This window comes from Leptonotus elevatus, chromosome 5 (genome assembly GCF_054856555.1).
Source record: "Leptonotus elevatus isolate MCC_2025b chromosome 5, RoL_Lele_1.0, whole genome shotgun sequence".
NCBI classification, from domain to species: domain Eukaryota; kingdom Metazoa; phylum Chordata; class Actinopteri; order Syngnathiformes; family Syngnathidae; genus Leptonotus; species Leptonotus elevatus.
In genome coordinates this window covers 25017260-25032159 of record NC_141243.1, presented here as the reverse complement: position 1 = coordinate 25032159, position 14900 = coordinate 25017260, and the positions used below count along the sequence as shown (strand labels likewise).

The following is a 14900-nucleotide window of genomic DNA, read 5'->3' as shown; positions in this document are numbered from 1 at the left end:
ACTTACAGCTCAGTATAATGTCTGCATTCGAGTCATTCTGATGGTCTAATGAGCAGAAGGTTGTGATTTGCGCAGTAGCCACAAAGCCCATGAAGCCATTCATTTACCATTGTGAAATTTATTTTGTCATTTCTATTCTCCAGTTTGGTCTGACAAAGAAACTACAAGCAGGGGAGTAAAAGGAAGGGTAGGAAAGACTCCCGGTGAGTTTTTACACATTGGGTAATTAAGCGCTTTGACTGACAGCGCAGTAGTGCCAAAAGGCTGAGAGACGCTCTCTTATTGGCCAGTGCGCACTTTACAATCACCTCTTGTGCGCTTGTGTTCGAACTGCGCACCAGTTAAGCGCCAAACTCTGCAGCAGCCACACGCTCAAGAGGAGCGCAACACGTATAGAGGACTTTACCTGTCAGCGGATTTTTATTTGCATATGTCCGTCGTTGTTCTTATTTGTCAGCCTACTGGTTTGAATTGCAATCTTGTTCGCGAGAAGTCACAATGAGGACAACTTCTCAAGCAGCTTTAGCGATGATCCTGCTCCTGACAGCATGCGGAGCCTCCGAGTACGAGTATCTGAGCTGGAAGTCGTCGGACTCGTACAACGGCGGGCGCAGTTACGGGAAGCCCCCGCAGTGTGTGGACATCCCGGACGACTTGCGACTGTGCCACAATGTGGGCTACGGTCAGATGCTGCTGCCGAACCTGTTGGAGCATGAGACCATGGCCGAGGTGAAGCAGCAGGCCAGCAGCTGGGTGCCGCTGGTGCACAAGAACTGTCACCCGGCCACGCAGGTATTTCTCTGCTCGCTCTTTGCGCCCGTGTGCCTGGAGCGGCCCATCTACCCGTGCAGATGGCTGTGCGAGGCCGTGCGGGACGGCTGCACCCCCATCATGGAGGCGTTTGGCTTCCCTTGGCCGGAGATGCTCACCTGCGACAAATACCCTCAAGACGACGTGTGCATCGCAATGACTCAAGCCAACGCCACTGAATCCACAAAGCAGACAGGTATACGATCAGATATTTTATTTTCCAAAAAAGAAAAGAGGACACTCGGTCCGGCCTCAAGAATGATAGTCCAACTCAAAGTTTATTCAAAGACGCCATTCATAATAACTATTTGTCACATTCGACCTTTTATTATTATTATTATTATTATTATTATTATTATCATTTGTTTTTTAATGGGGCAAGCTAGGGTCGAACCCTCACTCTCAGGTTTGGCAGCGCAGCGCACGAGCAGGGAGCTAAAGTTCTGGGCCATCAATATAGCTCATGTCCTTAGTTGAACGCTTAGGAAGTGAACTACGTAAAACTGACCTTCTGAAAAAACAAAAAACAAAAAAAGAAAACTTTAAATATATGACAATAATAACATGCACACACAAAGCCCGCCTTTCTTATGCAACACGGTGCGTCACATTTATTGTGCAATGAAAACTGAAAAATGTCATGAATTTGTATATGTTAAAAAAAAGATTATGAAAAAGTGGACTTATCCAGGCAAATGAGGACGTTTGATCAGCCTATAATATTTTGAACACGTGTGTTTCCCAGTTCTCCAGTCAAGTTCTAAATCCAAAGTGGTTCAAATAAAATAAAATACTAGATGTGTGCAACATCATCCTTAAAAACTTGAGTCATTGTTTTACACAAAGGTACATAATATTGCCAGCCTCGACTATTACTATTTAAAAATTCTGATCACACTCTAAAATGGCAACAGCTGTTAATCAGATCATTTGTTTTGCCTTTAAAATCATTGCCCTCAGCAATCCAAATTGTGTAATGTCATCACCAACAACTGTGTAACAATGAAATAACTAAGAAATGTGTCCTGCTGAAAAAACAAACAGTGGCCACTTTTGCCACCCTGTAAAATGTGACACTGGTGCAGATATATTGGCTTGACATTGTTGTTTCAGGGGTGAAGGTGTGACATGTAAATCCTAAAACAAACAAAATGAATGCAGCCTTTTGGGGAAGCGCATTCTACTTTGCAATGTCAACCCACATCTAACATGGTTGTAATTTCTTTGTCTGTAATAAAGCGACTTGGAGCCATGACCACAAAACACTGTCAGCATGCTGTTTACTTAATGTGATTGATGGCTAAAAAGATCATTTTTATGCTGTGCTCATTGAGTAGCAAAAGACAATGTTGGGTAAAAGCCCACAAAAAAAGAATAACTCCGTTTATTATTAAGACTATTCAATGATAAGTTAAACAAAACGGGGAAAAGACGCACATCTTCTTTCAATATTGCCTCAACAGAGACCTTAAAATCCGGAGGTTTGTGAACTTCTTAAGCAATCTTAAAACAAGCTGCCAAAGACGACAAGCCACACAAACCATCCCACCCCCCGCGAGCCATCATCCATTACTAATGGCTCTCTGGCTGCTCATTCCCCAAACCTGCAGAGACTCCTTAGTGTGAGGCTGACTCACACACCTCACACTAAATCAATGGAGGGTAGGGGAGGGGGGTTCTGTTTCCAACCCGAGCCAAGCTGACAAATACCAGAGGAACCTTGAAAGATGGCCAAAACCAGCAAGTTTGGGGAAAGACAAAGTGTGGGTTGATTATAAAAGTAGGTTTGCTGTTTTGTTGCTGTGCCCCTGCCACATGCCTCAAGTGAGGTCTACACCTGGGTAGGGAATGTACAGCCATCTCATTCATTTTCAACCAAACATACAGGGGGTTTCCATCATCACATCATCAACTCACTTCGATTCCCATCTGACGTTTTAACGACACCACTTGAAGGCTTTTTCGCACTACATGTAAGCTATAAATGGGGCGACTGTGCATCTTCCAGCGATTACACAGTGCTCACTGTATCTGAGGAGAGGACAAGGAGGCGGGTGTTATTGACTGACACGTTGGTATGGACAGAGGCCTGTTTTTCTAAAAAGAAAACCCCTCCCCATTTCAGAGTTCAGTGGACCACACAGATGTCCCCACTCGACAGACATCACCTGTTATCATTTGTTGTCACTGGTGAGAAATAACGACAGAGGTGGCAAATACGGGTCCAGAGAGTAAAAAAACAAAACAAAACTGCCACAGTTTGGCTTTAGTCCCTGGTGCTAGCTAGCTTGCTCCCGAGCAGGTAAATGAGCTCCATGGGAGCTACCTAGGGAAATAGCTAGCTAGCTAGCACAACAATTGAAACAATTAGCAATAATAGCTAAAGCCAAACTGTGGCAGGGTTTTTACTTTCTTGGCCTGAATTTGCCAGCTCTGAATAATGAAGGGCACACTCGAGGTCTGCTTGGTATGAACTTAACCGCTGCTAGCATTAACTTTCAAAAGTGTCCATCTAGCTTTCCGTCATTGTTGTTGAGGTCAGCTAACAGAGCTTACCACTCTCCTGTTGCGACACACAATTTGGTGATAATTGATTTAAAAGGAGCAACCATCACAAACAAGCAAAGGGACTGCGACTTGGTAAACAGTGTCTGTTTTCACAAGCTCTTTACACCAGGGTGTCACTTTGACAAACTTTTGTTAAACACATGTAATGGACAACTGGCAATGGAGAGAAAACTATTTATTTACCCTCCATTTTACCCCTGTGTGATTCTGAAATGCTGCTAGTAGTTTGGTTAAATGGAAAGCACACGTTCAAACACACGCAATCAGAATGTACAAATCTTTGCTTTCTGCCTATTTTAGTTACAGCTGGCCATAAAAGTTGAAAACATTCCTCGCTGAGGTCAGTTTATAGGGGCATACGAAGCTTAAAAGGCAACGACTTTAGAGTTTAAGACACAAGATATGATTTGGTCATGTAGCCAAAAAAAGTTGTGTAGACAAATGATTTTTAAATAAATTGTTTTTCCAAATGAATAATGAATGCATCCTAAATATAAAACTCAAAATGTGTATGAAGGCAGTATATCTTACTGTAAATTGTTGTTGTCTGATTGCAAATGTAATTTTCATGCCCTTACATGCTTTGTCTCCTGATTTCTCTGTAGGTTATTCTCCCATCTGCCCTCCCTGTGACAATGAAATGAAAACGGATGCTATGTTGGAGCATATGTGTGCTAGTGAATTTGGTAAGGATGCTGTGATACTCAGTAATACACATAAAAGTATATACATAAAAATCTTTCAGTGAACAGCATTTGTTTAACTTCCATCATCTATCTTAAAACAACTTTTGACCTCTACATAAACTTTGTTTCAGCATGCCAAGCAACATTTTTAAAGTGCGCGCAACCTCTAAACGGCTACTTTGCTATTTCTACACAACTCATAGTATTTTTTTTTTATGTGACTCTAACCAGTTCTTAGGTTTTATCTTTTGGTCACAAGTCACAGTTTGTCTGGATTGGGAGAGGATTGTGTTCAGTGGCTAATGAAGTGGGGTCGTTAAAGTATTTATGTGACAGCTCCACACAGCAGTAAAGTTGAATGTTTGTTTTGCTGTCTGGGCCAACTGTCGTTGAATATTACCCGAATCGCTTAGACTTCTGAATAAACTGAAATAATGATTACTAGAAATCATACAGCGCTAAATATCTTAGTAAAACAATGCATGACCAAATTAGAATAGTACTAGTAAAATATTAGCTAGATTGCACCATCTGTAATCAGTTCCATTCATTGATTGATTGATTGAAATATTTATTGACAACAAAGCATGTTTAAAAACATACAACAACACAACTGCTGCCAAAGGGATAAAGACGAAGCCTCGGGAAAATACATGGACTGAGCACCGACAAAAGCAATTTTTAAATTTCAATTTTATTTAGTCGGGACAGTGCATGTTAATAAACATTACATGGGATCAGATCACATAAATAAAAAAGAGAGAAAAAATAATATGCAAAGCCACAAAGATGGATAAAAACATGATTAAAGTAATGATTACACGATTGATGTATGTTTATGTCTGTCGATTGGGGTGAGTACAGATGGTCCCTCACATTCCGTGTATTTTTGCAATGCTTCGCATCATAAAGCATAAGCCAAATATACAGAAGCACTCAGCGAAAGGTGGGTATCGTCATTGACGGGAACTGACGATTAACGGAAGTGCCCAGCTCTGGCGTCAGTGACTTTCCCCGTTTTGATACCAGTAAACACACCACATTCTGATTGGATTTGAAACTTTTCGTTTTGGTTTAAAATGGTAAAGGCTGAATCCTGGTCGGTTATTGCGCCTTAAGCTTGCTATAAAGAGGGTGGTGACTGGCGAGTGCTTTTTCTTCTTCTTCCATTTCTTCTTCCACTGTCTTTTGGCAGTCTGCAAATACATTTGATGCATCACCACCGGTGGAAAGAAGGTGGCAGTAATGGACAGAAAGTCAACACAATTTGGGAACTGGGATTTTGGGTGCCAGTTTGACCAATGCTATAATTTTAATATATCGCTGGTGTCAGGCCAAAACCTTGTACCTCCAAAATTGTCACTTTTCAGGAGATCCCAAGAACGGCATATTTGTTCAACCATTAACATTACATCATCAAGAGCAAACAATTTTCAACACTTTTGATTGTCAATAATTCAAAAAAATAACACCCACACATGTGCACCGACCAAAAGTATATCATTTTATTATTTTTTTAAGTGTAATTTGCCAAATTGTGACTTATGAGGTTTCGGTGCGACATCAGCGATGTATAAGTCACAACTGAGTATAAGTCGCAGGACCAGCCAAACTATCAAAAAAAGTGTGAGTTATTATGTGAGAATTAGAAGAAGCCTATACATGGATTTTAAGGATTATCACCTTGTTGACAAATCAGATGAAATCTTCACAGGAAATAGTCTGCACTGACAAGTATTGAAGCCATATAGATGTCCGTATTCATTGCATTGAAGGGTCATCTGCCCAACTGCAATGGAAACCAGATGGAGTACAACGTAAATAAACCACTCTGAAAAGGAAGGAAGTAAAATGGAAGTATTTGATTATAGTCAGAACCAGCATCTCCAAACTTGTATACTTTATTCACCAGCTCCTCTACAATATATTGGCAAGCTGACTTCCTTTCACATTCCCTGCTGAGCTAACTTGAATATTAAAAACAGACTTTCTTCCTTGTCCCATCCCAGGTTGAAAGTTATTGTTTAATGTTTTGCCTTGTTGTTTAGACTGCTAATGAGTCTGGCCTTTCTGGCATTTGCGTCGTTGTTTGCCAATAGGGCGGTAGAAAATTTTTACCTTATTCAATCTTAGAGGAAAATAGTTTTTGCTTCCTAGTTAAAAGTTGTCTTGTGAGTTGACGCAGACAATGATGCCCCGGCGACCTGGATGAAACATCGCAGTTTCAGAAACACATCTTTGGGATGGCTCAAAGGCCACTTTGATCCCGGTATGGTGTGTGTTAATTGCGATGTGGTATCAAGTAATGTACAGCATGACAGCACATAGCATTTTTGCAGCATCTCGGCCAAACATCTGTTTCTCCTTCCAGCTGGCCAACTGAGAGTGTTTCTTGTAGGACGCGCAAAGTGCAAAATATTTCCAACTGTGTTTGAAGCCAAGCATGACTTCATGGCATGTATTCGGGAAACCAATTAAAGGCACACAAATGAGAAAAGACCCACACAAAGATTATGATGTTTTTCACACCTATGGCATGCATTGTGCTCAGTTTTGGCTTGAAAATTCAGACAACAGGATTTGGGACCAAGTTTACAAGCTGACTTTACAAACAGGCTTGTCTATTTTGTTTGGCGTGGATCATCAAATAGATATGTTTGAAAGACTTCCTGTTCCTTTTTGCGCAACAATGGGATGGATAAGCTTGGTGAGGTTTAAGGAATGAGTCATTGACTTTTTGAAATATACCCACTCTGGCAGTGGATTGACCACTGAAAATTTTATTTACTGGAAATGGTTGGAAATCTGTTCTCATTTAGAGGTTAAATTGTTGTTGTTGCGTTCTTTTTGGTATCTCCTCAACATTTTTACACATGCACATTAATGATTCCTGCCTTATGCACAGGCACGTACCCATGTGGTTTGACCTTAGGAAAAGCAGAAAACAACTAAGCCAAGTCAGCTTTGGATTCAAAGTAGTTAAATGGAAGGAGGGATTCTTATACTTGCTCTGTTTCCAATACATCAGGATGCTTGCTGAAAAAGTAACACTTTAAACACTATCACACTCCCTAATGTTTCAGGAATCCTGATGAATTTCCCTCTGTCAAACACAAATCTGCACGGCACTCAGCTTGTAACAGATTTACGGCCTGTCTCACTCCACACTTTGTTCCCATCGCAATTTATCTCTCCACACTTTGAGTTTTATGGAACTTCATTGCACATACCCTTCAATTAAATATTTTCTCTGCTTAGGACAGCTCACTTTATTGTCATTGCCAAATTGCTTTTCCCCTCGCTGATATCGCGAACAGGGCAGTTCTCTACTGCAGGACTGATAATTTCAGCCACTTGCATGAGCCGCGTTGCTATTCATTGTGAATGGGAGACAGCACACACTCTTTCCTTTGGCTTTATGGCTGCCTAGAGCTTAAGCGTAACTAACTTAGCAGAAGAACTCCTGTCAGGCAGAAGCAAGCGACAACAATAAAAACAAAACACCCAGTGATGTAATATAGCCTACAGCAGGGGTGCTCAAGTTCGGTCCTCAAAAGCCCTTATTCAGCCTATTTTCCATGTTTCCCCTCCTGCAGCACAGCTGAATCTAATGATCAACTAATTAGCAAGCTTTGCAGAAGCCTGATAACGATCCTGATCATGACTCAGGTTTGTTAGTGGAGAGAAACATGGAAAACAGGCTGGATAGGGGCTCTCGAGGACCGAACTTGAGCACCCCTGGCCTACAGTATTGTTTATTGTTTGTTGTATGCATTGTGAAAATAGCAAAAGATGAGACAGATCGGAAATAACTGCCCTCCTGTTATCTATTTTATGGCAACATGTGTTGCTTTACATGCAATTTTAAGTCATTTTAATTACTCTTCAATCATGTGAAAGTGGTGGTGATATATTGGAGCAATTTTCTTTTCCTTTTTGTCATATGTGTGTGTTGTGTGTCACAAATTCTCTTTATAAAGATTTAAGATAAAGTTTGCTCCTCTCTTCATAGCTCTGTGTCGTATGCAGTTAAATTGCATATCACCATACAATAACCACTGTGTACTGGAGCTTATGCTAGTTGATATACGGACAATCTTGATTTGTTAATTAATTTATTAGGGAGGAAAATGGGAGGACATTAGCCACGCAGGCAAAGCGAGACTGTACAAATTCTTAACAGTAAAACCCGGATCTGAACCCGCGGCCTAAGAACTGTGAGGAAGAGGGATGAACCAGCTGCCCACTATGCTGCCTGGTATACATCACTTTTATAAAAAATATATAAATAAAACTTATTTGTTGAATACCAGAACACGTGAGTGATTTGTAACAATTTTTCATTTTGTGATGTTTTGATTGATTTATGTCAATTTATGCAAGTTTATCTGACCGCTCATTGGAAGGATAATCGAGAAAGTGTCCCTTGGATCCATTGTTTTTGTCGTTGACTGGTTTCAGCTCTCAATACGGGGTCAACATAAAATCAGGTCTGTGATTGGCTGGCCTTAGCGTTGCATTCAAAGGCAAGCGTAAAAATGAGCTTTACATGCAGTTGTGAGTATGGAAAATCTCATTTATATTGTTGATATTGAGGTACATTAAAAAAAATCTGGTGTGAATGGTAAAAAAATGCAGGGGATCAAAACTTCTCGGTAAAATTACAGGTGGCATGCCCAATGTGTCCGCCCTAGAAATTACACCTAGGTTAAAATGTCAAAAATATGAACTAGCACGGTGCAAAGAAAGTTCAGAATGTCAAAGGATTAACGGGACAAAGCATTTCTCAGGACAAAGTTGTTCAGAGGTGGGCTCATTTTATGACTCACTAATTATGAACGTGGTCCAATTTGATTGCACTGAACACTAAGCCTCCTCAGAGATTGTTGTTGAGACTGAGGATAAGAGTCCTAAATCCCTAACATGTGCACTGTTAATACGGCACTGAAACAGTGCCTCTGCTTTTTTCCCCCCAGCATTTTAATTGGCAATATATTTGAGTGCAAAACTCTTTTTGGGTGATTTGAATTTCAAGTCTGTAGCCAGGAAAGATGGTCTATTTAGAAAAAGAAAAAAAAACATGTGGGCACCATCAATTACAAATCTTAAATCCCTGAATTTATTTAATGTAATTTATCAGATATCGTAACGGTAACTAAGTACTTCATTGTCAGCTTCAATGTCACAAGGAAGACACTATTACACTTATATTCCATAATTGACAGGAACACAAAGAGATTTAGGCCACCACATTTTATTTGGGCTGCATTTCAGAAGGGAAACTACGGAAGCGTATTGCATTCACTTGAAAAAAAAAACCCTCCTGTTTTTGTGATAAATTTTGGGGGGATCTTTGTTTTTGTGTGTATTTTTTGTTTAACTGCATATTTTTTCTGTCATAAAAAAATATTCAGAAAAACAGGGGGGGAGGGAGTATTCAGAAAAACTGGAGGAAAATTTCAGGAAAAGAGAAAACAAATATTCACAAAAACGGGAATAAATTATTCCAAAAAAACTAAAATATTCCGATCAACAAAGCACCAGCTTCTGTTTTTCGTAGTAATTTGTTTTCTGTTTTTTTAAATATTCATCCCCCTGTTTTTCTGAGTACTTTTTCCTCCTGTTCTTCTGAATATTTTCCCCCCATTTTTCAGAATATATTTTCATGTCAGAAAAAATATTCAGTAAAACAGAAAACATATTTACAAAAACAGAAATAACCAAAAATACACACAGCTACCCGAAAAAATTAGCCAGTAAAACAGTTTTGTTTTTTTCAAGTGAATGCAATATGCTTCCATAGGAAATAGATTGAATACAGTTAAGAAAAATCATGGGGTTCAGTATAGTATACTGAGAAATCAAGTCATATGATAAAAGTTTAACATTTGCTTTTGTGATGGAAAAATTTGAGAGAAACTTAAAAAACCTTTAGTTCAAGTGATTTCTGGTTATAGAAAAGACAGGTGGACATGAATGTTTCATGTTTTGTCATTGTTTTTTTCAGTTGAATTTTCTGATTATATGTAATGCTTTTACATATCAATACATTCCCCATATATATCAGCAATTAACTGATGTGGGTAATTTATTGTCCTTTGCAGCTTTTAAGACCAAGATCAAGGAAGTGAAGCGAGAAGACATGGACCGCAAGGTGATCTTTCAGAAGCGGAAGAAGATGCTGAAAGCAGGCAACCTGAAGAAGAAGGACTTGAAGAAGCTGGTTATGTACTTGAAGAACGGTGCGGACTGCCCATGTCAGCAGCTGGACAATCTGGGTAACCAGTATCTTATCATGGGCCGGAAGGTTGACAAGCAGTTCCTGCTCACGGGCATCCACAAGTGGGACAAGTCCAGCAAAGAGTTCAAAAAGGCCATCAAGAAACTCAAGACCCACAAATGCCCCGCCTTCGAAAACGTCTTCAAATAAGATGGCCTCTGATTGGTCATGCCGCCTCCTTCATATGAACTTGCACATGCATTCAACTCTGAAACTTAGCTTTTTTTAAATGGTTTTGTTTAGGTTGCTATATCTTTCTATGTTTACATATATCATTTGCAATATCTTTTTTTTTCCCGTTTTTGAGTGAGTGATGTCATCACAAATTGAAGAGTTATGCTTCTTTATTTCTTCAGTCGAGAAACCTCTACTCTTCTGTATCCCCAATTTCCATATACAGTAGTCTCAAATTTGTACATCTTACATGTCATCTTATTTTGTTTAAAGGTAACAGAATACATTCATAAGAGAACATCTGTTGGTTCTGTATGAATTTTAGTCATGAGAATTCAAAAATAGTTACAGTATTATCAAGCTTGAGTAACAGCTTTCTGGTTTTTCAATTTCTACGATTCTTTTTTATGAGACCTAGACCACAAAACTGAGACTGTTTTTGTTATTTACCTCAAAATTATTAAAAATAAACTGTAAATGATTGGTATAATGACTATATATATTAGTGTTTTGAGTTCAATTCAGAGCGCATCACGTTTCCTAATGAGTAAGTGAAAAATAAGATGATTCAGCTGAAGACTCTTAGCTTCTTTTCTTTCATGCGTCTTGCAAACTCTCACTGAAACCTATATTCCAATTGCAACATATTTTGCCGGTGTGTCATCATGCAATTTTGACCAAATATTATGTGGCTCTCATGCAGTCACCCCACTGTGCATTTGCAGAAATCTTTATTTAGCGGAATTGATTGTTTGCAGTTTGACATTTTTTCAGATGAAAAAAAAAATCGTTGTATAGAGTGTTTTGCTTGATATTGCTGGTCTGTTTTAGCACTATTTTGTGTGCATTTCTGACTATTACGTGTACATACAAATTTTACATAAATAGGGAAAACCAAGATTGTGTTGTGTTTTGTTTTCAGCTTCGTATTATGCAGTGCTCTTGTGAATAGTAGGGATGGTTGTCGTGTTGTCGTTCTCGAGACCACTTAAGGATCTCGGTCTCGTCTCGGAATCAAAGGCATTTTTACTGGCCTTAGACAGGGCGGACTTGAGATTTTGGATCAAGACTGGTCGAGACCAGCCTAGTACTACTGTGATCAGTGAGAAACACAGAATGCAGGTGCTTGCTCACTGCCTTCCTGGCGGCGCCAAGAGTGCCAAAACCCCTGCACCCAGAGAGTGGATAAAGAAAGGAGCCACAGCGCCCCCGAAAAATTCGACAAAATGTTGGCAAACTATTTTGTAATTACTTATTAAGTTTGGTTTCCTAAAACATAAAGAGTTCATTTGTAAAGCGACATGTATGCTAAGTGGAAACACTCTGCCAGTGTGTCGGACAGTAGGTTGTTGTCTTGCTAACGTTAACTTTAGCTAGCTGTGCCAGATAGTGAGTTGATTACACTGATCTGTATGTATAACTGGATAGCTGATAGGCCAAGACTTTTGAAGCCGCAAGGCTGCCATATTGCCACGCTCAAGAATCGCTTCTTGGACGACGATCCTATACATTTACAGTATCGAAAGACAGTACTTAGTAGAAACATCATAATTTATGAGTGTTTTAAATTTCATAAACAAGAGGATTTCAGTCAATTTACAACTTGCCTTTTAAATACATGTATACAGTATATGCTGGTGTTTAAAGGAGGAAACTTGTATATATTTTTTATTAAATAATTACAACTGTAATTCAACAAAAGATGCCTTTGCAAAATCTAACATTGGGGTGTAAGGAACTGAGCGATAAAAGAAAAAAGGGGTCTTCAAAGCAGCACGTACCGTCCACAAATTTTTTTTTTTTTTTTTACTTGTTAAAAAATAGTGATCGCCCAGCCACAAAACCCCCAGCCCTATACTAACTGCCTAGGAGCTCTATGTCTAATCTGTACATATATCGTATAGTTTATACAGTAGTCTGCTCTAGGGGTGCTACGGTTTCAGATTTTAATGTACGATTATAGTCTTGAGGAAACCGTGGTTTTACGGTTATTCTTATAGACATTAAAAAAAATCACATCAGCATTCTTTGAATTTTTTTATTTTTAATAATAATAAATAACTGGAAAAAAAAGTTGCTGCATTTTAAAAACAAATGCAACAGATTAGACAGACGGCTCTTAAAATAGGGCCTGGGCACTATGTGTAACGGTATGTACCCTCTTTTACTTTCATCTTTCTTTCATCTTTCAATTTCTTTCCATTTCAATCATAGTTACAGGTGAAATGATCCTCCACAGCCTTTAAACTGGTGATTTGTGCAGTTAACCACTACACATGTAGGCATTTTGCGTATGCCGAAAGATACGTTTCTTGGGAGTCCCAAGATGGAGGCCCCACGGCTTCAAAAGTCTCAGCTCCCCGCACGGCCGCGGCTCGGAGCCCACCGGGGTCGGCGAGGCGGCCGGCGGTTGGTCGGAGGTGACAGAGCGGCGAGCGGTGTGCTGGTGGTTCCCGCCACCACCGCCTCGGTTCGGCTTACCCTTTCCCCACGTCCACTCAATCTGGTCCAGGCCGGGCCGCGGCTGGTGTAGGGACGCCCCCATAGGCGCCTCAGAACCCTACACAACTGTCAGGTAAGCAACTCTCCCGGCGTTCAAAGCTGAGCTCTGTGTTGTTGTGCGGCCGCTAAATGAGCCGTGTGGATGCCGCATGCCGCATCCCTGCATTTTGCGCCGCACGTGAGTTTACACTGACGGACTGTTGTGAGCGGAAATAACCGGTGTTGTTAAATGGCTGCGATTATTTCATCCTGACGTTTAAAAACCATGGTTAATCGTAAAACCGGTTAATAGCTACACTCCTAGTCTGCTGGCGAGATGGCCGCCCTGTCACTTCTATGGCTTGCACGGGTGTGTATGGGCTATCGGCTATCCAGTCATATATTCAGATCAGTGTACGATGAGGACAACATTCAAATCCGTTGCCGTGATTGGTCAAAACAAAAGTTTGGTAGGGGTGCACAAGTTAACGCATCGTCCAATCAGCTATAAGTATTGTACAGAATGTCTCACTTTTCCTGAGCAAATCACAGTGGAGCAGTCCCACATTTATATTGTGAAGAACTCCCTTGAGTGAATCACAATTATCAATCTGGCTATTGCCAGGTTACATAATTTGGGCTTCTAGATCATAAAGCCCAAGAAAACAGGAATTCAAAAAATTTGAATAATGTATGTTATTTTCAAAACAATATGTCAATCTTCACTTCTACTTGTTTGGGAATCTCTTATCAGTGCCTCGATGCTCTTTGGATTGATGCAATCAGCCTGTGGAATTGCCTGGGAGTTATGGAAGCCCAGGGTTCCTATTTCCTATCCTCAGCAGAAGACGGGTGAGGAATAGAAGCCAAGCTGCTTAAGGTCCAGTATGCATGCAGGACCTGCTCCTGCCTATACCATTTTTCTGCAAAGGTTTTTTTCTGTAAAGGTTCAGAGGGTGCAATGCACACTGCAACCGCAAACTCTTCCTGCGGCCTGATCAAACTCACCATAATCCTGTTACACTACCTGTGCCAATGCTTAGACATGGTTGAAGCACTTGTAAGGTTCAGATGACTATGTGCCACCAAATGGTCAGATGCGTCAGTTGAATGTCAAAAGAAACACCCTCAGTTTGCTGGAATGCCCTGCATGGCGCAGAGAGATGAACCAACTTTCAAAGCAAGCACGGCAAGGCTACAATGTAAGTTTATCAGCTTGAGTGTAGCGGGGCAGTCTCCGGATAGAGGGCCTATGGTTGTTCAAGTCTTTATTCAAGAAGAGGATCACAAACTTTTCAAAATTTTAGTATTATAAAAATGTATTATTTTACAAAAACATTTTGTAAATGAATGAGATTGTTATAAAATCAGGATAAACAAACAAGCAAACATCTTATTTCTGTAAAAGCTTGGAAAACCTTTCTCAGATGTGGACTTTCCTCATGAATCATTACTTCAACTGTTTTCAAACACAAAAAAGAAAGCAGAAAACCCACAGCCAGAATCCAGCTTTGTCCAATTAACAAATGATCTGCAAAAAGCATCTGGTTGAACTTATGCCTTACTCGCTCTCTTTCACATACACAAGCACATGCGCACACACACGTACACATATTGGACCCTTGTTCGCCCTTCTTACAATTTGTCAGCCATCCAACATTGTGGGAAAAATATGTCTTGTAAGTCACACAAAACGACTTGATGGTCAAACGTCATGCTAGATTACATCTTAATGAACTTCCAGATGTTTCTTTTTTTCTTCCCTTTCCTTTTTTCAACAAAGGAGCCAAGCGATTTACCTGCGACTTTGTATTAATCTCATGCCCAAAGTGATGTATCAGTCTCTGTCCTGGCTGCTCAGTACAATGTAAGTAGCAGAGTGAGTTGTATTAATTATAAAA

The 14900-nt window shown here is 40.1% G+C and overlaps 1 protein-coding gene across 1 annotated transcript; it reads left to right on the top strand.

The window, feature by feature from the left end:
- Positions 1-306: 306 nt before the first annotated feature.
- On the top strand, positions 307-11416 carry sfrp1a (secreted frizzled-related protein 1a). Its single transcript, XM_086077185.1, has 3 exons — positions 307-1006; positions 3984-4064; positions 10169-11416. Exons 1-3 carry the CDS (start codon positions 499-501, stop codon positions 10492-10494), a joined length of 915 nt encoding a protein of 304 aa, XP_085933311.1. The 5' UTR covers positions 307-498; the 3' UTR covers positions 10495-11416.
- Positions 11417-14900: the final 3484 nt, after the last annotated feature.

Coding starts and splice junctions, on each gene's coding strand:
- sfrp1a (XM_086077185.1), top strand. CDS start 499: ATGAGGACAACTTCTCAAGCAGCTTTAGCGATGATCCTGCTCCTGACA. Junction 1,007..3,983: donor TGAATCCACAAAGCAGACAG/GTATACGATCAG, acceptor ATTTCTCTGTAG/GTTATTCTCCCATCTGCCCT. Junction 4,065..10,168: donor TATGTGTGCTAGTGAATTTG/GTAAGGATGCTG, acceptor TGTCCTTTGCAG/CTTTTAAGACCAAGATCAAG.